Genomic DNA, 25,735 nt, shown 5'->3' with positions numbered 1-25,735 from the left:
CTGTCACTGCGTTTGCCCTCATCAACCCATGGAAACCTTAGGGATACACAGATGTCTAAAACTTGTTTATCTTAGAGGGAGCCCAGGAGGGGTGGAGAAAAGAGCCGCTACACTCACCTGCCCAGGTTGCTCACACGCTGTCTGGTATCTGGCCTGCTGGCACAGTTCCTTGACCCTCTCATATTTGGGCAAGTGGTTTGACTGTTGGATATTCTTGCTGGCTTCCTCTTTCTTTCGTAAAAATTTCCTTTGACAGAAAGAAGAAAGCATCTTACTGGAGAAGCACTCAGTCACCTTCCCAATTCTCTCACGTCCTCCTTCCCCTGTCAGCAGCTCCTCATTCCTTCAGACAGGTGGGTGCAGATGCTGCTGTCCTCTGAGGGAGCCCAACAGACAAGTGGGATCCTATGAAGATGCAGAGGAACCACCACTCTCTCGGAAAGCGTTGTTTCCAAACACAGCCCTAGACAAACACTCAGGGTTTGCCAGCTGGCCCGTGGTGGCTCACGCCTTTAATCCCAGCACTTGGGAGGCGGAGGCAGGCAGATCTCTGTGAGTTCCATGCCAGCCTGGTCTACAAGAGCTGGTTCCAGGTTAGCCAGGGCTGCACAGAAAAACCCTGTCTCAAAAAAGCAAAACAGACCAAACGAAACCTTCCAACCAAACAAAAACCCTCCAGGTTCTCTTTGTAAATAAACAATTGTATTAACGCTTCTCTCTCTCTCTGTCTCTCTCTCTCAAGTTTACACAAGAGAAAAACATAGCAATGTATATCACAAAACAGATACCCCGGAAGTAACTATGGAAACAATTACAGTGGCAATAATACATAGAAGTTAATAGAAATGTATATAAGTCAACAGTTCCTTATGAAAAGAACATAATGAAAAAGACATCTGGAGTAGGGTGCAGGGAAGGCTGACTGACTGAGGACTGCGGCAGACAGTCAGTTGACTTGCTAAGAATCCAGGCTGAGAAGTGCCACCATGAATCTATACCCATGGAAAGGTTGCAGTCCACCTTAGGGCAATTTGCTCGTTAGGGTTCTCCTGTAGTGATTGTGCCTGCTGACTGGCAGGGAATAGACAGTTATTCAGACTATGGGGCTAGGGCCATGCTCAGCAGGCAAGTGCTCGCTGAGTGTGACTGACAGCTGGGTTTGCTCTCCAGAACCTATGACAAGAGAGAACCGACGCTTGAAACTTGGCCTTTGGTCTTTCTGAATGTGTCATGCATGGGTAACACGGGCGCACACACACATGCACATGTACGTGCACACACTCACTTATAAAGAAAGTAAAATAGTAAAGTCAAACTTGCAACTGGGTTTGTGAAATCTGCATGCTTAGCAAACCAAAATGAGAAGGGGAAACATGCCCAGCAGAAAGAGCTGCCCACTAGAACCGGTTCCCAGAAGCACCCCAGGAACCAATAATTACCCTCTTTCCACTAGGAATGTATCACGCCAAATCTTGGCCTTCTTGTTTGTTCGAAACCTGAAAACAAAATAATAATATTTACTGTTAGCATCTGGATGTTTTCCCAAGTGGATCTGTGCTAACAGTTTATTTAAAGAAACGCCTCCCACTTCCCACAGACCATGACTGCATTGGCATCAATGCGCAACTCACAAACAGCCGAGAAGGGCTGAGTCTGTAGGAATCCTCGTGGGCAAAACTTGTTTTACCTCCATGGTTTTCAGCACTGCCTGGCTTTGGGTACCAGCGGGAACTTGGTGTGCTTGGGGGCTGGCTGGGAGGAGACATGCAGACACACCTGTTACCTGGCTTCTCCAGGTCTAGAAGTTTGAGGACAGACTTGCCATCCACGTCAGGAGGAGTGTCAAGCCCTGCGATATCCAGGATGGTAGGGGCAAGATCGATGTTTAGAACAATCTGTGGGACTCTGGAAAGAGACAGATGGTTCCAGGCTAGATCTAAAGCAGGTGGCAGAAGGCGACAGAGATGGATTTTTCACAGCCTTGGCTCATCGATCTTTGAGCCTCCCCTCCTTCTCATCTGTTCCCCAGGGGAGGGATGAGTGGTAGGACAGCAACGGCTCTGTGGGTTTTCACGTGGGTCTGAAGAGATGTCCCCTAACCACTGTGTCTTGAATACACAGCCAGGCAAGATGTGTATTGGTACCTGGTGCTTTTAATTCTTTCATTATTAATTTTTTCAATTTTTTATTTTGTATTATTTTATGTGCATTGCTGCTTGCCTATATGCAGGTCTGTTCGAAGGTGGAAGTAGAATTATAGACAGTTGTCAGCTGTCATGTGGGTGCTGGGAATTGAACCCGCGTCCTTTGGAAGAGCAGCCAGTCTCTTAACCTCTAAGCCGTCTCTCTAGCCCCTCATTATTTTTAATTATGTGTGGGTGTGTGTGCATGTGGGTGTGTGCACGTGAGGTGCCTACAGATGCCAGAGGTGTTGATTCTGTGGAGCTGGAGTCCCAGGCAGTTATGGGCTGTCTGATGTGGGTGCTGGCAACTGAAGAGGGCTTCTCTACAAGAACAGTGAAAGCTCTTAACTATGGAGCCATCTTTCCAATGCCATGGCATGTGTGTGTGTTTGTGTGTGTGTGTCTCTCTGTGTGTGAAGATATGCTTCTTCTAAAACGTGATATTCCAGAACTCCCCTTGAATTAAGCTGTGAAGTAAATATTGTAAGAAACCGCACAGTTTTTAGTTTGCCTTATGACTGAGACCTTAAATGTACAAAGCTAACTACAGATGACTATACCTAGATGGTTTCTAAGAAATTTTCAAAATTAATTTTAAGTTAGCATACAAAGAAATGAATCTCATTATGACATTTTGATATTACATTCCTGATTTCCCTACCCTTACCCCTTTTTGCTCTTGTTGGCATTCAAATAGTCTCTTTTGTTTGCCTTCATGTAACATATATTCCATTCTCTCTTTCCCTGTAGTGATCTTGTTTTTGTTTGTTTGTTTGCTTGCTTTGTTGTTTGTTTTTTTGAGCCAGGGTTTCTCTGTGTAGCTCTGGCTGTCCTGGAACTAACTCTGTAGACCAGGCTGACCTTGAACTCACAGAGGTTTGCTTGCCTCTGACTCCCAAGTGCTGGGATAAAGGACTGCACCACCACCACCAGGCTTGTCTTTTTGTTTTGATGATGTTGTTATACTATTTTTTCCCCCACAGCTAAGCACTAGGCAGAGCTGGGGAACCATGTAGAAGAAGGGGAGGAAGGATTGTAGGAACCAGAGGAGTCAGGACACCAGGAGAACATGGTCCACAGAATCAACTAAGCCCGGCTCATAGGGCTCACAGTGACAAACACTGCGCCTGCACGGGTCTCAACCAGCCCCTCTGTTTATACCTTATGGTTGTGTAGCTGAGTGTTCTCGTGGAACTCACAGCAGTGGGAGTGTGGGGGGTATCTCTGACTTTTCATTTTGCCTGCTCTTGGGACCCTTTTTCTCCTACTGGTTGTCTCATACAACCTTGATATGAGGTTTTGCACCTAATCTTATTACATCTTGTTATGTGGTTTTGGATGATAGCCCTTGGAGGCCTGCTTTTTTTCTGAAAGGTAATGGAGAAGCAGTAAATGTGGGGTAGAAGGGAAGGGGCATGCTGGGAAGACTGGAGGGAGGAGACACTTTGGTCAGGATGCATTGTATAAGAAAAGAATAGATAAATAGGAAAAAAAAGATGGAAAAAACTATCAGGAAGGTTCTCTCTGCCCACATAGCTTCTTGGTTTTGCCTGAGTCCATGGGTAGACACTGTTTGGAATTCTAATTCCAATTTTGTCTTTTGCCACTTCCATTATTCTCCATACACATGATCTCAGTTTACTAAAAAGCAAGTTAATATGCTAGGCAAGGGGCATGGGCACCTGTGTCTGTGAGGAGAACATCAGCAGAGAACGGGATACAGGGCTTGTCTCGGTGACAGAAACAACTCATTTAAGTCTCTTTTCTCTTAAAATAAAACCAGGCATTTAGACTCTGGATTAAAAGCTAGGAAGATGACATTGGGCTTTATAAAAAGTGACAGTGAATCTCTGATTCAAAGAGGGACAGTGTTCTCTAAGAGCACACACTGGCCATATACACAGGGCAAAAGGAAACGGCCTTTTCTCAGTTTGAGAGAATCAGTCACTGATAGTTTAAATAGTATAGTTGAATTACTAGGTGGCAGGGAAGGTACATTGCCAACCCCATGTCTTCCTTCTTTAGTTCTGGATGGAAAGAAACCAGACACTGAGATTAGGATCTGAATTATCTTAGATGCTTCAGAGAAATACGTACATGGACCCTGGTTCTATGCTTGGCCCACGAATAAAGAAAGGCACACGGATGTCGAAGTCATACGGCATGGATTTCCCCTTGACCAGTCCGAACTGTCCGATGTGGTACCCGTGGTCGGCGGTGTAGATGATGTAGGTGTTGTCCAGCTCTCCCGTCTCCACCAGCATGTTGTACAGCTGCAACAGAGCACAGGACAAGTCAGACCCAAGTGTTGCATGGGCGGTGACATGCCACAGCCTTGCCTCAGCTTCCCCCAAGGGACCCGGCTAGTGTTGAAGTCACAGTGCTCTGGCTGCCTCTGCCTCCCACGTGCTGAGATTAAAGATATGCACCACCACGCCTGACTCCCGTCATTTTTCAAAAGCCAAGAGTTGCCTTAGTAAGGCTGGCAAACAGGGATACCATCCACATTTTAAAATATTTATGATTCCGGTGGTGAAATATTTCACACTATAGTCAAAAACCTTTTTTTTTTTAATCTAGCATATATTCCTTACACAATTTGCTTCCTGTTTGCTAAACAAGCAAACAACGAAAGGAAGTCATAAACCGCCTATCCCAACAAACTCTCTGGATTTCACTTTGAAAAATCTATGACTAAAGCAACGTTGAACTTCATCACTTTCATTTAATCCTTTCACCCATTATTTCATTTATTAATCCTTTATTTCATCCTTTAATTAATTTATAAGTGTGAAGAAGACCCAATCTGGGAAGACTCAGTCTTTCTTACAAAGCTTGAAAGCAGCCTGGAGGTGGTGGCACACACCTTTAATCCCAGCATTCGAGATAGAGGCAGATGGATCTCTGTGAGTTCAACACCAGCCTGGTCTACAAAGTGAGTTCCAGGACAGCCAAAAGCCAGAAAACATATCATACTTAATTTCCATTTTTCTACTGCCAAGGTTGACTGGAGTTGATTGGCTGCTATTTGCGTTAGGGAGGGGCCTTGATTTTACTCTCACCCCAACCATTGCCAGTCTCTACTGCGTTATATTAAATCTGCCTTACTCACTGACATGATTTGTTTAATTTCTGAAAGCTTTTAAGAGTTTTATGGACCCTGATTTATAATATTTTGATTTTTCAATCCTTTGTTACTGACGCCTTAAGAAGCAGACTCAAAGAAACAGGACAAGGGGACAGGGGTGAGGATGTTGCTGGACACACATGTTTCTCTCCCTTCACACAACATTAAGAAACAAAAGCTGGAGTGGCTAGACGGATCTATGGGAGGAAGTTAGATGAAAACCTGTCGCTGAGGGGGAGGTGGCCTTACCCTCTCTACGGAGTTGTCCACTGACATCAGGGAGTTAGATGAAAACCTGTCGTTGAGGGGGGAGGTGGCTTTACCCTCTCTACGGAGTCGTCCACTGACATCAGGGAGTTAGATGAAAACCTGTCGCTGAGGGGGAGGTGGTCTTACCCTCTCTACGGAGTCGTCCACTGACATCAGGGTCTGCAGTCGTTTGCGCTGGAGGACGTTGGTGAACTCCATGTGGATGGGCAGCATGGGGCCTGTGTACTGCATGATCCAGTGTTTGTCCATGTTCGGTGCATAGTTATAGCTTGGAGTTCTAAAAACACGCAGAAAGCAGTCTTGTCATTTACACATTTTTACAAAAGCTTAGCCATTTGGGGAAGCATTTCAAGCTAAAGGTTGTAAAAATAATCACTTCTGAGAGATAATTTAGTCACAGCTAAAGTATTTTTTTCTCAAACATCATGAGATCTCTTTGAGTTCTGAGACTGTAGCCTTCACCATCCCAAGCAGTATACATCCTATGTAGGGATGTAAATTCAAGCTGATAATACTCTGACTGAACATGCGATTAATGCAAGCTCAGCTGGGTTCCGTGAATAAAATGTGTGAGCGGTACATGGTGATGAGGATGGTTGTTTCAGGTTTACAGATAAAATGGAAACGCAGAAAGGAATGTTCTTGCTAGCTCGTGAAATGTTTATTGCTAATGAGCCTAATAAATAAAGTCACCAGCAAGCTATGTGGGTTGAGGCTGACTTACAATTCAACACATTAATCTTTAAGATAATCTTATCGACCACTCATACATCTTCAAGAGATGTGCTTGTTCTTCATGTTGTATATTAAAACTGTTAATTCAGTTATATTTGCTGGAACTATAGCCAAGACTATGTCTTCAATTTACACATTTATCAATAAAATACTTGCTTCGTAGAGAAATCAGTAGGGGTAGAAGGGCACAACGGTTTTGTTAACTATAGAGAAGTGGGTCCTTTTGCTGTAGAATAGTCCTGTTCACACCTATATACAATGGGTTGCAGAGATCAGTGGCATCAGTTACACAGCCCTGGGCACTCAAAATGATTCTGTCGAAATTTTCCTTGATTCCCTTAGATGCTACTGTTTCAGGCATCTGAAGCACAGGCCTGTTAGCAAGATTCTCTTGTGTTTGTTTGGTTCTGTTTTTGTTTTTCCCAGACAAGGTTTCCCTGTGTATCCCTGACTGTCCTGGAACCCACTTTGTAGACCAGGCTGGCCTTGAACTCAAAGATCCGCCTGCCTCTGCCTTCTGAGCACTGTGGATAAGGTAGTGTGCCACCACTGCCTAGCGTTAGCAAGATTCTTATACCGAGACACTATTACTCATTCGTTCAAACCTGTTCTTCACAGGCTATTAAAGCTCACAGAAGGTGGATTTACTGTAAAGTATTACGCAAATTATTATATATATATATATTTTAACTAATTTGATTGTCTCAGTTCGTCTGGTTAACAGGTTTACTATCCTTAATAATCTACTACTATTTTATAGATGAGGAAACCAAGGCGGGCAAATAATTTGCAAAGTTTAGCAAAGATAGTGGAAGCAAGTCTGGATTTTCATAGTTCACATACTTCAACAACATGAACAAAGGGGTGAGCAAGGGTGACCCTCGGTCTTAGAGAGTTTTTAAGCACAGATTTCCAAACAGCCAGTGGCACAGAGAAAGCCACCATCCGTATTGATCTGTTTCCCTGCCTCTGTTTTGGGGGTAGAAGTCTACAGTTGAAAGACTGTAGACAAGGAAGTCTGAAGTGGAGTCTGGAAACAGTCTCTGCAAGCCTGGTGATTTCAGGAGACCTCAGCAAGTACCACACTGAACTAGTAACACTAGGAACCTCCCACAGGACACTTGCGTGGTGGTACTCGGGGATGCTCTTGTGCACACCGAGCCACAGAAAGGCCACCTGTCTTTCACATTTTCTCCTGCCAGGAGGGTCGCAGAGCCCATTCACACTGTTGAAAGTCTGACGTGAGAGCAAGCATCATGCTCCCTAATTAGACTCTGAAGACACCGTCCCCAAAGTACTAACGATGAGTAGAGAACATGAGTTCCACTAAGGGGACAAGACAGCCTAAGAGTGAAAGGGAACAGTCAGCTTACACATCTGTGAACAGCTGAGGGGCATTCCTCTAAGCCTGGAGAACAGAGCTTATGAGTTTCCTCCACAGGTCAGTAAGCACATTCTTTTCATGTAAATGTCTGGCTTGAAACAATCCTCTGATATTAAATGGCAGATTCTCTGAGCTCTATCCACCATCCTTTTCAAGGGAAATTTTCATCCTTTCTTTCCTTTCCCTTTCTGAGACTCTGTCAAAAAGAAACTTTCTATCGTATCAGTATTTCCTCCAGAAGATTCTGGAACCAACTGGTCCAAAGTTTTGACCTGGAAGGAGTCCTCCTTTCTAGAAATGGGTCACAGTGGGCACCAGCAAGGACTGAAGTCTGCCTTTCTCATTGTCTATGCAGCAGGTCGCGTTACAAACAGGATTAGACTTAGAAGCTGAGAAGGGCAGAGGGGCTTTAAAATCCCCATGCAAGGGTTTTGCACCCATGGGAGGGGGCGGGTATGAGGTCAGAGAAAGACAGCGCATTGGTCATGAAAGGTCTCCTAGCCATTTACCCATTGTGGTCCGAAAGGGAATACAGCTGTAAGAGATTACACAGGGGTTCTGTATAATACGCATCGTCCCCTCACTGCCTTTGAAGTTAGGTCGGCTTAATTTAAAAATAAATCTAGTTCACTTTTTTTTAAACCACAAAACCTCAACGCAAATAAAAATTACAATAGGGAACCGGCATGCAGCCTCACAGTGGGCAAATTACATCTTCCACCAGCTACCTTGATGTGCTCCGGGAAGCCCCACCTCACTTTGAGGAGCCGGGAAGCTTGCAGCAAATTACAAGCCTCAAATTGGACTCCCGGATTTACCGAATGACATATGTTAAATCTGGCTTATATTAAAAGGGAGAGTTCAGGGCCTGTTGTCAAAGCTGTCCACCCCTCTCCCTGTAGTTTTCTGACTTTCTCAATATGGGAGCTGACCTCTAGCTTGGAGGATGACATTCCAGGTGGGATCCCAGCGGGTAGCGGGGATCTGGGGCACACATTTGCTTTTTAAAGGAAGGCAGACAGCCACTGCTCCCCCCAGCCCTCCAGAACAACAGCTGTTCAGGGACCTGCAGGTGGAGGGGCCGGATTGCTGGAACTGACAACATTGTGGAAAAGCCATCTTTTGCCAAAGACTGTGGTTGCCCCCTGCTGAGGTCTGCCAAATTCCTTGAAGATGCAGCCTTCTGTCCCCCCAGTGATAATTAAGGCTTGCTTGCCTAAGGACTGACTTCAACTTACTCAAAGAGGGCCGGGAGCTGTCACAAGGACAGCTTCACTAACAGAAATGGAGAACTCTTTAAAACGAGAAAACTGTGTCTTTAGTTGTCTGTAAAGCTTGGGATTCGGATCTAATTCTTTGTTCCAATTTTGCAATGTGCTACTGTATGATTCTGGACAGTTCTTCTTTTTTGGGGGGGGGGGTGATGCCTCAGGTTCTTCATTTATACAATGGGAATAATAGCTTTGCAGAACTTATTATGGGCTTGACGGATTTTTGGGACTGTTGAGTACCGCTTCTGGGGTCCCATTCTACTCTCGCCTACAGGTAGCCAGGCTAGTTCACTAGGGGGTCCTGCTTCACTTGGGCAAAGGAGAAAGTCAAGTAAAGCTCAGACTAGTAGTAGCTCAAGGCCTCTGTTCTGACTCACATTGTCACATTGACCCAAGCTCCCAAGCACAGAGGTCCCAAACCCCAACTGTCATAAGATCAGGCTGGCAAAGTTTTCCCTATCAAAAGGGAATCCTTCCAGTTTAGCCTTTTACCCAATTTAAAGTGTTCTGTTTCCTGCTAAGGAACTTCCCACCCATCTGCCTATCAATTTAAGCTGCAAACACAGAGAAACACCCTAGGAAGCCCGTTGGATGGATCAGAGAAAAGTGTGCAATACTGATTATCTCTTTAAAGTCAAGAGGACAAAGGGTCAGATCATCATTTTTGAGTTTCTGATCCTTCAAATCAAGACAAAAAACAAGCCCGGAATCTATTTCAGAGGCGCCACTGTCTCAGATGGCCAGGCTGGTGAAAATTTCTGCCTGTGAAATGAGAGTTTCAAGCAGGTACACCTGTGGATCTCAGAAACACATCTGTAGCTGCCCACAGGCTATTCCTAGCTATATTTGCCTGAAGAGGACTCCCTGCCCTGCATGCTGTTTTTTCCTGATCTTGCTTTTTTGGGTTTCTAGCTCGGGACAGCATCACCTGCTTGGCCGCACACAAGTTCAGTCTGCCAATTTTCCTTGGGGTTTGAGTCACTTGCCAGTGTCACTGGCTGACAAAGGTAGGACAAAGGGCTCTGAAAAATCAGCGATGCCACCTTTCTCTTTGGTGGGCAGGTATTTTAAAAAGAATGATTCTTAGTAGCCAACAAATGGCTTCAAGAAATACATGTGTTGTATATTAAATCCATATTGGGGAATTGCGAACCGCGTGGTTCCTTTTGAATATTGATGGCCTGTGTCGTCAGTCCGGTAAAAACATCTTTCTTTTGTTGATGTGTTGAACATCTGTTTTCTTTATTTGTTTTCTCGTCGCAAACATCAAGAAAAAGGTCACTGACAGAAGTGGCAAGTCAGGTCCCACTGCTCAGCACAGCCCGCTCTACAGAAGTGACAAGTCCACCCCAATGTTCAACACAGCCCGCTCTGCAGGCTTAGAACACACTTGCAGCATCGCATTGTAAACTCTATACCCACTCTCCCAATTTCATTAAAATTGAATCTACTTAATTGACTTTCTGGAGATATGCCCCACCTGACTTCAGATATCTGTAGGCAGATAACATTAGAACACATGCAGAGTAAGACCAAATGATCTTGACTGTAGGCATACAATAAAAATAGAGACTCGTTTAATGATGCTGGAAATGCCAATTGGAATTATGCAAATATGTGAGATCCACTTTGATGTTCACCGTGGCTGTGACGCAAACGGTGACATGGCCTGGTATAGTGGGAAGGGCAAATGGGACAAGGAAAACTGGCACCTAACTCCAGCTTTGCCCCAAACCCTTCCTGTGTCCTGAACAAAGCCACTTAGGCTTCCATTCAAGTGAACACATGGAGCTTCATTTTATTTTAATTAAAAAAATTATGGAACCAAAGAGACTTGCTAGATGCTCTTTGAACTCTTGATGAATCGTAGTGCTATCTTAAAAATATTTTCATGTCAGCTAGCTGGTGAGGTCAACTTTATTCATTTGGTAAACGGAATTTAATTTTACAACTAAATGAGGAGCCAAGCTCCTCGCCCTAGGAGCTAAGGTGGGGGGGGATAAGGAGGGGGGAGGGAGGGGGAGAGAGAGGGAGAGAGAGAGAGAGAGAGAGAGAGAGAGAGAGAGAGAGAGAGAGAGAGAGAGAGAGAGAGTTGGGGCAAAGCTGCTGAGGCAGGATCCATAGCGTGTCCCAGGTGGCTGTGCTCCTCTGGAGTCATGCCCCTACGCTCAGGAGTTTGGGCATACAGGGGTTCATCATAATGTGGAAAGAACAGTGTAGGTTTATGGAAAAGGAAACAAGTCTGCCCAAATTGGAAATTTATATGGAGCATTGAAAAATTTTCATCTTCATAAGTATAACTTTTAATATTTTTTGTAAAAGGGATAAAAATACAAATTCTTGTTAAGTCAAGACATTTTATAAAGATTCGTTGTATTTTTAAGCTGTGCATTTGTGCTTGTGTGTGGTATGTGCCCATGACTGCAGGTGCCCTCGTCAGAGGCCAGGAGGGAAACTGAGTGCCCTGGATCTGGAGCTACAGGCAGTTCCTGGACTTGGGTGCTGGCTCTTCTGGGAAAAGCAATAGGGCCACTTAACTGCTGAGCCTTTCTCCAGCCCCAAGAGGAGACAATTCTTTACTGCTCCAATTAGCAGCTCCACGCCCCCACTCCTGACTCTCTCTCTCTCTCTCTCTCTCTCTCTCTCTCTCTCTCTCTCTCTCTCTCTGTGTGTGTGTGTGTGTGTGTGTGTGTGCAGTATGGAAGAAAAAACCTACTGAAACAAAACGATTGAAAAACAGTCTCCAGAGTTGATGGGCCACGGTGGGTGGCAGGGGCTCATTATCACATGGGATGGGGAGCATGAGGCCCGAAGTATTTCCTGAAAGCTTAGGAGAGGCTCTGCCATAGTGAAGGGCTTCATGGTAAGAGTTTTATGTGGATTTCCTTGTTGGAGCTTTTCTTGAATTTTTTTGGAGGCCAAGACAGGCCAAGCTACTGTCTGATTAAACAGGACCCCCATGTGAACAAGGGAGAGATAATCCGCTCCTATTCTTAGTTGGGAGGCATAACCTCTCCCCTCGGTTTGTAAAGCCAGTGTGCCGGTTTTGAATGGGCCCCTCTCTTTGTCAGAGAAGCAAACACCATGGAAACTTGATCCACTCTCTTCAGTGTAAGAAGGTCAGATAGCCACAGCCCAGGACTGCGTGAAAGGGAGCGGGTGATGTTTGGCCACCTAGGAAGACCTGAAGCAAAACGTCCACATGACTAGCTCCTCGTGCGGGAGGCCAGATCCATGCTGTTTCCACAGGGCCTGCCAAATATTTCTACAGAACCCTTCACTGCTAACGGCCCATTGCTTGACTGCGTTGCTAATGTTTTCACTAAGGGAGCCAGCCATTCAGAAGCTACCATGCCTCGCAGTCTGCAGCTTGTCTTCAATTTGTCTTGCTCCTTGTGTTGAAGGACTGAACTCTGAACCTGGGCACTCATTCCCTCCCTCCCCCTATCAGCGGTCAGGGAGACCTGTGCAAGAAGGCAGCCAGGGGCTCAAGGTTCCTGTGGCCTGCTGGAGGCATGTGAGTCTCTCTCCACACGCTGGGTGTACAAATCCCAAAGACTAGCGGCACAGAGTCTCTCACTGACTTGCTGACTGCATGCTCATTCCCCACGGCTCTGAATGCTCTCCCACCCGGAATTTGCCCAGAGCAAAACTTCACATCTAGAAAAGATGATAGCCCAGATCGATTCTTTGCAGAATGGCCAGGTGTGCAGGGTTCATGGCAGTGAAGTCTTAGCTTGTCAAGGGATTTACCCTGTCACCAGGGGCAAGTGCGGACTTAGTTCTCTGTCGGCTCTCTTTAAACCTTGAGTCAGACAGCGTGAAATCACACTATTTGTGGGCCAATCATATTGACATTTGCATATGGCCGATCTTAATAGAGAGGATCAATAAGAATGAACACCGATAGGGCGGCTTCTATGTGTTTCCGTGGGACTGCTACCCCTGCTGCTTCTCTAAGGTCTGGTCCACATCGCACCAAAGTGACGCATTTATTTCCACTCATAGCTCAGCTCATGGAGGAGGCTTTTGTGGCCTTAATGGACAGGTGAGTCAGGCCTGAATACAGTTTCTGTGTAATTATTTCGGGTGTAAGCTAGCCGGGCAGCCGGGAGCCGAGCGGGACGCAGCCCTCTCCACCATCTTACGACACCTTTTAGCTTTATTTCTTATTGCTTTATTTGTGCCCCATTCTCCAGCTGCTAGGTCATGAATTAGAGCAGTGGTTCTCAACCTTCCTATCACCCTGACGCTTTAATGTCTGTGCTATACCCTGCCCCTGAAAGCATCCATTTCATGGCTGGAGAGTCTCCTGCATAGTTTCCCCATCTTTCCAGGTCCACTGCGAACCCTGTTGGTCATTTCCTCCAACAGGTGCAACTGTTTTCCCCTAGTGCTCTGCAGGGCTGGGACCATTGTCACACTTGACACTTCTGGCCCTCTAATGCTATGGCTATCTGGACACTTAGCCATTCTCCCTGTCAGACTTGGGTCTGGGCAAGTTTACTACAAGTCTTTTGAGTTTTACAGACCACGCCACAGCTGGCTGCACTGTACACACAATGAATGAGAGTGGCTGGGTTTCAGTAAAACCGTAGGAATCCAAGCTGAGTTTGGGACTGCCCCCAGCCCCCATCCTAATTTATTGGTGTTTAGGGCGTGCCCATTGGGCCCTTCCTTAACTAAGATTAACTTCCTCAATCTGTGCTGTTTGGTAGCTGGATACATATAATTTCCAGCGTATTCTTCAGAGCTACCTCTCCCACCCCCACCGCTCTCCATGCGCATTTCCTGTCTGCACACGCCACATAGATGTCAGGACCTCTTGAACGGCTGGTTTTCGTATAGGCTTAGGACCTAGCCTTGAAGCTTCAAAGGCAGGCTGACCTCTAAAGAACCATGAAAGGCCACATTTTATCAACCCCTTCTCTGCAAACTCTGAGGAATGCCCTTAAGGATCAGGCTGCTGAAAGCCATCTGAGGCTGGGATGGGGCTAATGGAGCAAAGGAAGCTACACAACCTGAGTTCTGATCAAAAGAGTGGGAAAAGGTGAGCTCCAAGCTATTACTGAAGAAGCCCGAAAGACATTTTCCTCTCGCTGCACCTGCTGCTTACTGAATTTGTAACTGAGCTACAACAGGGGGCCACCTGCTAAGAGGTGCCATTCATAAATCCACTTTCAGAGTCAGTAACAAGAGAAGGATTCTGTCCATTTAGTTGAGTTCACAGCAGTGCTCATGGAGCCCGGATTCCCCCCTATCGCTGGAGCCACAGTCTTTTGCGTCTTTCTCTTCCATGCAATAAAATATTTGCATCCTCCTGGGCACAGTAGGTGACCCACTTTGCTTCTTATTTATTGTTAGTTTCTCCTCTAAGTGAGCTCTGACCTCTTTCCTGTTAGTCTTGGTCATGTGACTGAGTAAGGCTTGTGACAGAAAGATACTAAGAATAGAAAGGAGCCCAATGCCTGACAATTCCATCAATAGTCATTACTCCATCCCTAAGGCTCTTTCTCTCTGGAATCTTGTTTAGAAGACCCAGGCAGGGGCAATATTCCAGCACAACTAGATCATGAACCAGTTTCAGAGACTTGTGATAAAAGGTGCCTTTTGAATGGGGTGTGCTTTCCGCAGACCTGATCCCAGCTACCGCGTGTGGAAGGCTACGTATAAGGCATGAGGGTTAGGAGAAACCCTGTTGACAGAGTCAACAACAAAATCGTGTTCTTCACTGCCAAGGCACCTAGACTTTTCCACCCTTGGCCAGGGAGGATTATCAGCACAGTGCAGCTCTCTTCTCTTCCTCCTCCCTCTTAGCCACCAGGGCCTCCCCTGAGCCTCCCCAGCCCCCCTCCTCTCGAGATGAAACATTAGGTTATTTTAAAGCCGTGACCTGAGCGGGCCTCCCAGGCAAGCTCCTGCAGTTGCTTTCAGCACATACCTAATTGCACATCTGCAGCCAAGCTGCTCCTGTGCTCCCCAGGAAAGAAAACAAGGCCACATTTCTATAGCTGGAGCAGAGAGGGGCCGCCCCGTGCCTATGAAAAGCGAACCATCCTACCCCATCAGTACTCCTAGGTCATGCTCCAGAATATAACGTTTAGAATGCTGGAAGGAGCTCTAGGGGAAAACTGCCCCCATTTCCTTGATGAGAGCTCTTCATTTAGCTGATGGCAGATACTGGAAATGCCACTCCCAATCCGAACCCCCAGCACCCTCTACTGCAAACCTGGTGTCTCTGCCTGTCCTGTGCTGTGTCCCTCAGTTTTCACGTGCCTTGGGTGCTATGCAGAACAGAAGGAAACAGGATGAAGAGGAGGGTAAATTGGGAAGCACAGGCAAGGGCCAAGTTCAGCAAGGTGCATTGAGGGTTTGCTACTCACATGTGTTGGGAGGCATTGGGGTACAGTTTTGAAAACTGTGGGGCGGAGTCTTCAGGGCCGTGGGGTGCTGCGTGGCTGATCACCATCATAATGGGCCTATGGGGATACATTCTCTTAGATAGTTTGAAGTAATTAATGCTCTCGTTAGTGATTAAGTCTGTGAAGTAGTCCTGAAACATACATTTGACACAAAACAAAAATTACAAAAGGTGACATTCAAGATCACATTAGAACACTGCTTCCCTCAGAATCTACCCACCGAGTATAAGCCTTACAGGGATGAGAGCCTCCCAAGGAGCCAGCCACCTTCAAGAACTGAAAAATATCTGTGACTGTTCACTTTTAGGGTAGCCAGCTTAGCAACAAGGGTAAAAAAGATAAACAATTCAACAATTAGGGAAAAGAGGCAAGTTGTGTTTGCCTAAGATAAAGACTAAATCTGGCAATATAAATTCAAGAACATATGAAACACCGGCTATGAATCTTATTCTCAGCTTTCACTGATGCAATTCGTTGGTCAAATTACTCCAGGGGCAGGAAACACCCACACCAACTTCACATTCACACCTTCAGAACACACACACGTACAAATTGTGCAAACCCAGGGAATTATTTACTTTTTGAAAATTCTTTAATCTACCTGTAAGAATAATACCACCATCAAATCGAAGACATCATCAAAAAAAAATATCATAGGTCCAACGACAAATTGCAACATTTTCACAAGTCATTCCTTGGGAACACTTAAATGCCGGAGCCTTTAATTTCCTGTAGCATGTGCTGTGTGCACTGGAGAGAGGTCTGAGCTGCTGGGGTCTGAGTTTGACTTGCTGATAGAATGACTTAAACCGCAGTGTAGGGGGTGGGGCCGATGGAAGTTTGGAAGTGGGCAGGGAGGGCGCAGGGAAGAAGAAAGAGGAGACAGGAACTCTGACTAAGCCACCTGCTCTTCTGTGCATATCATTGGCCTGAAGCTGGAGTGAGTGCAAGCTTTTGTCAGAAACTCCCAGGCAGTGGTCACAATGTCAAAGACTTCCGAGCACAGCTGGCCACATGTGGTGGATTTAAGGACCAGGTCAGCTGCAAGAGCAGTGCTGGGGGAAATCTGTGTCACGTCCTTGTTAGGACAAGTCCAAAGGCCGCCCACTCCTTTCCACGTGTGGGTCTTTTTAATTTCTTTACAAGCACACACGCACATAAACATACACACTCGCGTGCGCATGCACACACGCACACACACTTTTCCCAACACAGTTGTCTTTGACACCTAATCAGCCGTGATAATGAGCAGGCTGCGTTGATTTAGTATTTGGAGAGAATCGTGATTACTTTGTTCTCCTTAGGACAACAGGGAACTAAAGGTTAATAGCTTGAACGAGGAGCATGAAAAGCATCCCCGCAGATCGAAAGGGAGAGCAATGACAATTAGCGTGCATGGCATGCATCATTTGCCTGCAAAGATTTCGTCCCCAGTCAGGGAAATGACCCGGGATCCAAGAGTGGTTGAACCACTCCAAGCTGAGTTTCCCTGTCTTCTACAAGAAGGATGTGGCTCAAATTTGCCTTCAAGGTTCCTGCCGACTGGCTGACTCTCAACTTTGATGATTAGAAGCCTATCAGCAGTGTTAGTGAGTTCATTTGCATTCATTATTTTCAGGAGGGTAGGAAGGACCCAGCCTTACACCTTATCCCTCATCAGGACAGGCACAAAGGCAACAGCATTCCAGAAATGTAGCCTTAGACCCCGCTCTATTTCTACCAAATGCCTGAACCTGTTGAAACAGGTTGCAAAATCCAGCTGAATTCTGGCATTTGTAGGAAAATGAAATGAATGCATCCAGAAGGACAGAGAGTGTTTTAGAAAAATGACCAGCTTGAATTTAAAGATAGTCTTCCCGTCACTTTTATTATCTCATATTTTTTATTAATCTGAGTTAGTAATCCTAAGAATTTTTTTGTAATTGTTGTTGATTCCTACTTTAGCTGAGGTCTCAGCAAGCATCTCTCCACGTTCGGGTTACCCTAGCTGTGGAGCCCAAACTCTCCATCTACCTGCCCCAGCCTCCTAAGAGCTGGGATCATGTATGTGTCTGGCTTATGTTGTAAACTTTAAACTCTAGGATCTGCTTGTTTGGGAACCATTGGCCATTTTTATAGATTGATACGGACATCCTAAGGCTGAGAGCAGTAGACTGGAGGGAACTCTTACTGCCGTGGGGCAGATGTCCTGCTCACAAAGACTGCTTGGTCAGTGTCCCAAAGTTCCCAGGGGCACCAGTCTGTCTTATTTTCACATGGAAGGCTGGATAAAATATACCTTCAACCACGGAAAAGCAACAGTACAAGATGCACATTTGATTATGCGGACTAGCTCTCGAGAGAGGGGGAAAATAAAATTTATCACAAGACTGAAAGAGGGGGGAGTATGATTTTCTGGGTGTCCTTTCATCAGAGCCTGATTGCCTTTCATCCTAATGAGAAAGAAGGAAAAAAAAGGCTCACTAGACAAAAGCATGGAGACGTTAGAGTCTTTCTTGTCTGGAGCTGGAAATTGCCTTAAAATTTCTCATTCGAACATTGTGAGAACACAGAGAGCCCATCTTGCGGATAGTTTAAGTCCCTGGAAATGCCGTCCCCCCATTATACGCAAAAGCAAATTGACGCAGTTTTACACTGGAAATTACCTTTGCATAATCAAATCCATGCTTTTCTTTGATGCCGTTGCGACAAACAGTGTAATTATAGAAACGAGAATTCTTGATTAATCCAAGCCATTCTCGCCACCCAGGAGGGATGTAGCTGCCGTTATATTCATTGAGGTATTTTCCAAAAAAGGCTGCAATAGGAAATGAAAGATCGTTTTTTCTCATGTGAGATGATTAATCACAAACAAATGCGGAGATATGAAATTAGGGCTTGGAAAGTGATGGCGAGGTGAAAACCCATCAGAGGAGAGAGTTGTCGCCGTTCTGCTCCGCAGAGTTCTTTAGGCCACGCCAAAGTGACACTCCCTCACTTCGCTTTTAAATTAAAAACTGAAATACATATATTGTAACGGTCATAACACTTTTGGGGATCCGCTTCCTAGGGCCAGCCTGGAATCAATGTGGGATATATTCTTTTGTTCAACTGGTAGGCAGTGTGAGATCTGCTGTGTGCCTGCTGTGTGAGGACTGGAACACGGAGAATTAGTCTTTGTGACAAAATTAAGTTTTCTTGCTTTTTATTTGACTGACGAAACACAAACCTTCACTGAGAAGTTCACCTCGCTCTCCACACAACCACAGAAGAAATGTTTCCTAGTCTGTGAAGCCCTTCCAAGCCCCTGCTCACGGGGTATGGCGCCTCAGTTGGCACGCTGGCTTTCACCCGCCCTCCATATCCACATCTGGTCTTGACTCAAGGCCAGAGTAGCTCCTGTTTCACTCAGATTGCTAGTCTTGAGCCCACAGTTCCATACCCTGTAGTTCTAATGCACCTTCCTTTCCTTCCAGTAACGTAGTCATGGTCTTGAGTAAGCTTTGTCTCCTTTGATGGAAACTTTCTACTTTGTGGAGTTTTTTGTTGTTGTTATTTATTTACTGAGTCATTTCTGTATGTATGTGTTTAATTTGGGGGCAGGGTCTGACTATGTGGCCTAGGCTGGCCTTGAAATGTCAGTCTTCCTGCTTGCATCTCTGTGTCTACCTCCCAAGTGCTAGGGTTGTAAGGTTATAGCCATGAATCTCTATGTCTGCCTTTGCCTCTCCCTGTGGCCTGTCCACCATCCCTACACAGTGCGGGGCTCCACTTTTCTGTCCATTTTCTTTTCAAACAGTTTTGTAAGGGAGCATAGCAATTGGAACGTGTAGCTGAGAGCAAGCTTCCCTGGCATCTGCAGGCCAGCTCACCTCTTCCTCCCTGCACTGCCCTGGAGAACCTGCTTAGGAGAAGCCCAGTGCAGGGATGTTGTTGGGGCTAAAGAGGCTGGTCCAGGGGAAAGCACTTAAAACAGTGTTTGACAAGGGCAGGGGATTTCTCATGCAATGGTGGGAACCACTGTGTGATTCCACAGTGTAAATACCGTTCTGTGGTCCGAGGGCAGCTTGCTCTCCAGTTTTGCTTTGTTACAGGTGTTTGTTGGGGTTTTGGTTTTTGTCCCCCAATACGACTTATTTTGTAGAAACCAATTCTCTCCCATGTGGTTTCCATTTTCCTTCATTAATCTAAGAACCTTTCCTGCTACTTTTCGTGCTCCCCACCTCCAGGGCAGCCACGCCCAGTCATGCCTGCCCTTCACCCACGGCTGTATTTTTTAGGTCACCCTGTACCATTTCTAGTCATTACCACGGTGATTGCCCTTCGCCTTAATCCTTCCCTTAGAAACGACTCCTTCAAGTCTGTTAGTAATTCCTGCTATTGCCTTCAGAACTGCCTCCGGGCTTTCGGTGTCTTTGTGTTAATGGAGTGTGAAAAGTGTGCTCAGGGTTCCAGATGTGGTATCACCCACCACATTCGCTGCAGGAGAGCCCAGGACCCTGCACCCGGAAGTGGAAGCAGCCAGACGCGGCAGCACACGCTCCTCTGGTCCTTTTGGAGCTTCCTGCTGTCAAGGTCAACTCTAATCATCCCTGGTTTCTTTGGACATTACATTTTTTTCCCCCTGTGCTCTATAGTTGCTTATCTGGGCTCCTAATCATTCTGTTCCACGTGTCCTTTCTGTCCACGTCTTTATCTAAGCTGGTTGATTTTCATCTCATTTCCATATTATGAGGCCAATGACTTGGTTAAAAGCCTGAATTGTCTCCCTTCTTTGGTGACAGCAACTCAGCTCGGCTAGTGCTTCTATAAGAGCCACCCCACATCCGCCCAACCTTCTGGACCATTCTTTCCTTTTATGACATCACCACTTGTCTTCACGGCTATTTAGGGAGGTGGTTGGAGTGGGAAGATGGGTAGAAAGGTAGGAAAGATTGAATTATGGATCATAACTATTAGTGTGTGTTTGGTTGTCATAGTACTTCCCTCTGGGACCATGGGCTGCATAATACTTAGAAATATGCCTTGACTGTCTGAAGAAAACACTTTTCTTTCTATATCAGTAATGGTAACTATTAAAGATCTGATGCATAGAGAAATTAAATCTTATTTAGTGTAATGAATGATGTACTTATGACCACTTTAATGCATATGGCAGGATTTCATTGTAGTTACTAAAGATATAATTGAGAACTGAGCTAAACTGTGATTTATACATTTGAATATATGAATTTGGTTTACTCAGAGTGCAAGCATAGTGAAGACAGGACTCTTACTTTCTGTCTCTTTATATCCCAGGGTCCAGTGTATTCCCAACATCCTGTGGTTCAGTAAATATATGTAATGGTCCATGTTTATGTGCCTAGCAAAATCCATGACATCATAATCGAAACAAGTGAGAATATTAGCTTGCCTTACCCTAGAAGACTCTAAATTTAATGAAGTCCTTTACTAGAGAGAAAATAAATAAGCTTGTTACAAGTAAAGTAAATCTTATGCAAAAGACAGAGGATTTAAAAATAGATAACTTTATGTAAATTAAGTTATCACAGGAAAAATGTACAGCAAAGTCAAGTATGGTGTCATGTGTCTGCAGTGGAGGCTGAGACAGGAGGATGGCTTGAGAAAGGCAGCTGCAGACCAGTCCAGGCAGCATGGTAAACATACCAGCACACAAGTAATTAGTTAAACATTTCATTGCGGATTTCAACTAAATATTGCCTCTTCCACTTACGGCATGGAATAAAACGGATGTGTCTAAAATCCAGTTCATGTGATTAGGTAATTTTAGCGAGCATAGCAGAACTGCAGTGTAATTTTGGACAGGAAAGAAAACTCTATGTTGGGAAGCTGGCTTGAGTTCTTCAAATAGATTAAGGACAGAGTAGGCTGTGACCACAGCCCCTTCAGCTCTGCCTTCAGCCTCTTTCCATTCAATCAACCACGGATGATTTTTTTTAACCTTATAGTTTTGGGATAAGTTTTATATTAACTTCTATTCTGTCATAATTTTTAGCAGACTTTAGGCAGTACTCTGGTTTTTTTCCTCTGTGATAGATAATCCATGGCTTTTCATTTCACTCCCCAGGACAACGTGCAATAGACATAGTGTTGTGTTTTTCCCTTCTTGGACATTTAAGCTTTGGTCGACTCACATTTTCCATGACTAAAGTTAGAAACATTTAGGCTACAACCAGTCCAAAAATATGCCTAAGTTCTGAAAGAGGAAAGTCATGTCATACAAGGGTAAATATAATATTGGATCAATTCATTTCATTTAAAGCCATGTATTTTGGATGCCTCCCAAAATAAGCTTCTTAGTAATTTGTCTTCTCGGAGTTGCTTTTCATAGAACTTATTGCACTTTGTGTTACTCTCTAGATGGATATTTATGTGAGTCACGTTATTTCCGCCATTATTTTTCTTAACTCTACAGTCAAATAGTCCACGTAATATGTTCATAATTAGGAAAACAGCAACTGATTAGACTTTTTTCCCCAGCTCACTAGTGTAGTGTCTTGTAATCTTCTCCCACATCCCCTTAATTTTGTAGCCACTATTCACAGTTAGATCACTAACAATTGTTACAATGATAGTCGTATTTCCTAATTTCCTGAGAAACTTTTATCTTTCTCATCAGAGATAACTTTAAATTACACAAGTCTCTAGCCTCATTGTGCTGCTGAACTCGAACCTAGGATCTCAGACAAATACTCATGCACGGACCCATATCCCACCCATCTGAGTGAATGGTATACTTTTCTAGCCCCTGTGTTTGGAAGGGTCCTTGCTTCCCTGAAAGAATTCCTTATACATGGGAGCCTGATCCTGCACTATGAATTCTGTCATCACCTATACGTCTCAGTGTTGGCAAGATGTTAGCATTAGAATCAGTCGTTGTTTCTAGGAGCTGATCTGCTGTCCCTGCAGAAAACCCCACTAAGGCAGGAGTGCTGGGCTGCCAAGAATAACACCCAGCCTTTATTGGGGATGCCTGATGGTTGGTGCTCACAGCTTTATCCCAGACCCAACTCTCCTAGTGGGGTAACATTCTGAGCTGAGCCCTGCCCTCCAAAGCACTGGTGCCAGCTCTATCCCCAAGAACACCCCTCTCTTGTAGGTATAAAGTTTATGCTGGGAAATTAAGAGATTCGAGTCAGTGATGACGAGATATGGTGGCACATGCCTATAACGCCAGCATTCAGAGGCTGAGGGGTTGGAGGTCAGCCTGTGTTATAAAAGAAATGAACAAAACTTCTAAATAAATGATCTCTAGTTTTTGTCAACCCAACGCAGGGTGAGTGTGTCATGATACAATTAAAAGAAATCCAAGAGTGCCCTGTGCCACCTACAAGCAAATGGTTGGTTTCTGTGCTTGGTGGCCCAGTGAGCTCTGCAAGAGATTCTTTTCAATTCTGCTATGGCTATCAGGAAGCTTCCTTCCTTCAAGCAGCCTTTCCCTACTGCACAGCGTGTACTTTAGAGCCACACTTCACCAGAATATTAGGTAGGCGGCATCGTTTGTTTCTGCTTGCCAGGGTACTGATTGTTCTGCATCCTACCTGGTTCTATGTGTCTGTAAGGCACTTTGGAACAAGGCAGGAGAGAATAGCATGCAGAGAAAGAAGATCCTGGAAACAGCCAGGCCCAGCAGCACATGCCTGTGTCCCCAGCACTCTGGAGGTAGAGCAAGGATGATCAAAAGTTCAAAGTGGTGAGTTCAAGGTGAGCCTAGACTATAAGGAGGTCCTGCCTTAAAAGATAGACAAACAAGAGGATATTGGAAACTGCGCTCTCAGATATTCTGGGTTCCGTCCACCATCAGTGGATTGACTTTTGTCCTCTGACAATGAGTTCTTGTGAGTCTGGTTTTCTTCATTAGTACCATAGTCTCCCTCCAAACTTTCTTATAAGAAGTAGGCAAGATAACGAAGTGGCCTGGACAGAGAGGGCAGGCTGTAGAAGCCCATTCCCTTCTTCCTCATCTTTCCTGGGCTTGCTACAAAACAAATCAGCATAGCCTGGTGCTGCTCTAAGCCCTCCTCTGCGCTCCACCACTGCACACAATCCCATCCTATGCTCTGGATGTGTTGTGAGTTCCAGTCTTCCCAGATCCATGGTCTCCACTAGGGACTAAATTACAGAGATTCTGGGAACGGCAAAGGCACCAATTTCACATGCTTCCCGTGAGCAGAGCACACTGGTGGTTGGTTTGAGTAAGAAACCATGCACCAGGGGACTGTTCTAAACCTGCTTCAGAGCTGGCTACCAAAAACGTAAAGTCACACTCCAGTAAAACACACAGCCAAGCACATCTGCCATCTTGGAACCCTGCAAGGATGCTTAGTGGATTTGCTAATTGCTTGAGAGTCCTGGGATGAAATATACATCACTAATGTGAGAAGACACACCAGGAGCAGGTGCCTTCCGCTACCCCCTCTCCAGCCCAGTTTCCCTAACCGGAAGCAAAGGCTCTTGAGATAGCAGAGGGGTTTCCTCTGTGAATGGGATGCTAAGACGCCTGTGTGCTGGAGCTATCATTGGTACAATCTATACTTTCATCCTTAAATAACAAGAATTAAGTGCCCATGGGGGCTTGCTGGAAAAAAGCAAATGACTACATACTTCCTGATACCATTGGGAAAGATTAAAAAGAGATTTAAGAGACCATGTATCTGAAATCTCTTAGTTTTAAACTTTGAGAACAGATAATCTCTAGGCCTAAAAATAATTTTCAATAAACTTTTTTGATGACGTCTTTTTATGAATAAATCTGTTTCTTGGGGTAGGGATCCAAACCCTACATTTTACCCTTGTAAACCCTCCAAGTGAACCCTACTTCCATATAGAAATGCTTAGAAAACTGGGGGTGCAGTACCCAGTGCTGGAGAAGGAGGGCTTTGAGGATAATGGTCCCAGGAAGTCTTTCCTGTTACTCCTTACTCACAGTGAGCCACTCTGATCCCTACCCAGAGAGCTCAGTTTTCAAAACCCCAGCCAACCATGAACCTCACTTTGCTGTGTGGAGGCTCAGGGTAGACAACTCATGCTTCCTTTCCTGGAAGGAATGGCGAGTGTCTGGTGGCGGTGACGTCAGCTGAATCTACTGCTAGAGCCTTGTTAGTTACATATGAATAAATAAACGAATCAGCAAGGGCCAAAGGCTGGCTTATTGATTCATTCAAGAAGTCGTTTGGCTCATGCACTGGGCCTGGGGCCCTGGAGTAGGCACCGAGTGGTTCAAAACAACGCTTAGTCATTCCCCAGGGATTACCCACATCTAAGCAAACCTCTGAGTTCTTCCATGATCCCGAGGTTTGTGAGTGGACACCCCATTCAGGACCTGTTACCCTGGACTAGTTCACCTGCTGGGGGCCTCTGTGGCAACAATTTCCCACTGCATCCCCGGAGAATGCTGAATTTCCTAGAAGGGACTTCACACGGGTACATTCTCCGGAGTAAAAATACTTCGCACCCTGGTGTTAATGTGGCTTGTCTTCTTTAAAATCTGTTTTTGGACTTAATTAGACTGCCGAGAGGAGCTCCGGGCTTTCCCAGGAGTGGAGATGCCTGCAGAGCAGGGCGGAGAAAGTGAGGCCGCCCTTGTGTTGTCTGTCCGCTGAGTGCACTTAACTCGTCTTTTCACCCTTTGCCGTTATGATAGAGAATAGAAGCTTTGCTGGAAGCTGCCAGCATGTTCTCCCAACCCCCTGAGCTGTGAACTACTTAGACCTCGTTCTTCAATAAGTTACCCTGGCACGTGGATGCGGTTATAGCAACAGAGCACGGGCCACGGCAGAGATGAGAGAAGGTAGACTCCTCATTATTGAGTCTCCTGGAACTTCTCATCCACCATACTCTCCTGTATCGTTTCCCTCCTCTGAGACCATGGAAGAAGAAAGAGCATCCCTTACCTGTTCTGTAGCCAGTGTTGTTGAGATACACAGCGAAGGTCCGAGGCTCGTGCATCGCCTGCCACGACGGGGAGGAGCAGTTCTCATTGTTCGTGTAGACGTTGTGATTGTGCACGTACTTCCCCGTGAGCATGGACGACCGTGACGGGCAGCACATGGGTGTGGTCACAAAGGCGTTGGTGAAGGTGGCCCCGCCGTGCTCCATAATCTTTCTCGTTTTGTTCATGACTTGCAGAGAACCTGGAAGACATAGTTCTGGCACCGGTTAGCAAAGCACACCCCGTGGCTACTCACTTCCGACCTGGCTCTGAAGCATCTCTGTCCTCTCTGCTTGTTAGTTTCCCTCCCCTTGTGTGAAGGAGTCTATGATTTGCTCGGTCCTCATTTCTAGAACAAAAGAGGCCTCTTGGGATCTGAACATCTCAGACATTCTGCAGAATAATCATCCTG

The 25,735-nt window shown here is 45.5% G+C and overlaps 1 protein-coding gene across 4 annotated transcripts in view; it reads right to left on the bottom strand.

Moving 5' to 3' along the window:
* Sulf1 (sulfatase 1) overlaps positions 1–25,735 on the bottom strand; it is a 164,972-nt gene that overhangs the window by 36,279 nt on the left and 102,958 nt on the right. For all 4 annotated transcript variants that reach the window (XM_075971381.1, XM_075971384.1, XM_075971382.1 and 1 more), the window contains 8 exons: positions 25,286–25,525; positions 18,038–18,189; positions 15,354–15,523; positions 5,707–5,857; positions 4,281–4,456; positions 1,777–1,905; positions 1,440–1,496; positions 118–247 (listed from right to left, as the gene is read on the bottom strand). In XM_075971381.1, coding sequence (XP_075827496.1) covers positions 118–247; positions 1,440–1,496; positions 1,777–1,905; positions 4,281–4,456; positions 5,707–5,857; positions 15,354–15,523; positions 18,038–18,189; positions 25,286–25,525 — 1,205 coding nt within the window. The remainder of the gene's footprint in view (positions 1–117; positions 248–1,439; positions 1,497–1,776; positions 1,906–4,280; positions 4,457–5,706; positions 5,858–15,353; positions 15,524–18,037; positions 18,190–25,285; positions 25,526–25,735) is intronic.

This window comes from Microtus pennsylvanicus, chromosome 5 (genome assembly GCF_037038515.1).
Source record: "Microtus pennsylvanicus isolate mMicPen1 chromosome 5, mMicPen1.hap1, whole genome shotgun sequence".
Classification (NCBI taxonomy): domain Eukaryota; kingdom Metazoa; phylum Chordata; class Mammalia; order Rodentia; family Cricetidae; genus Microtus; species Microtus pennsylvanicus.
The sequence above is the reverse complement of the archived record's forward strand: the minus strand, read 5'-3'. Positions and strand labels throughout refer to the sequence as shown.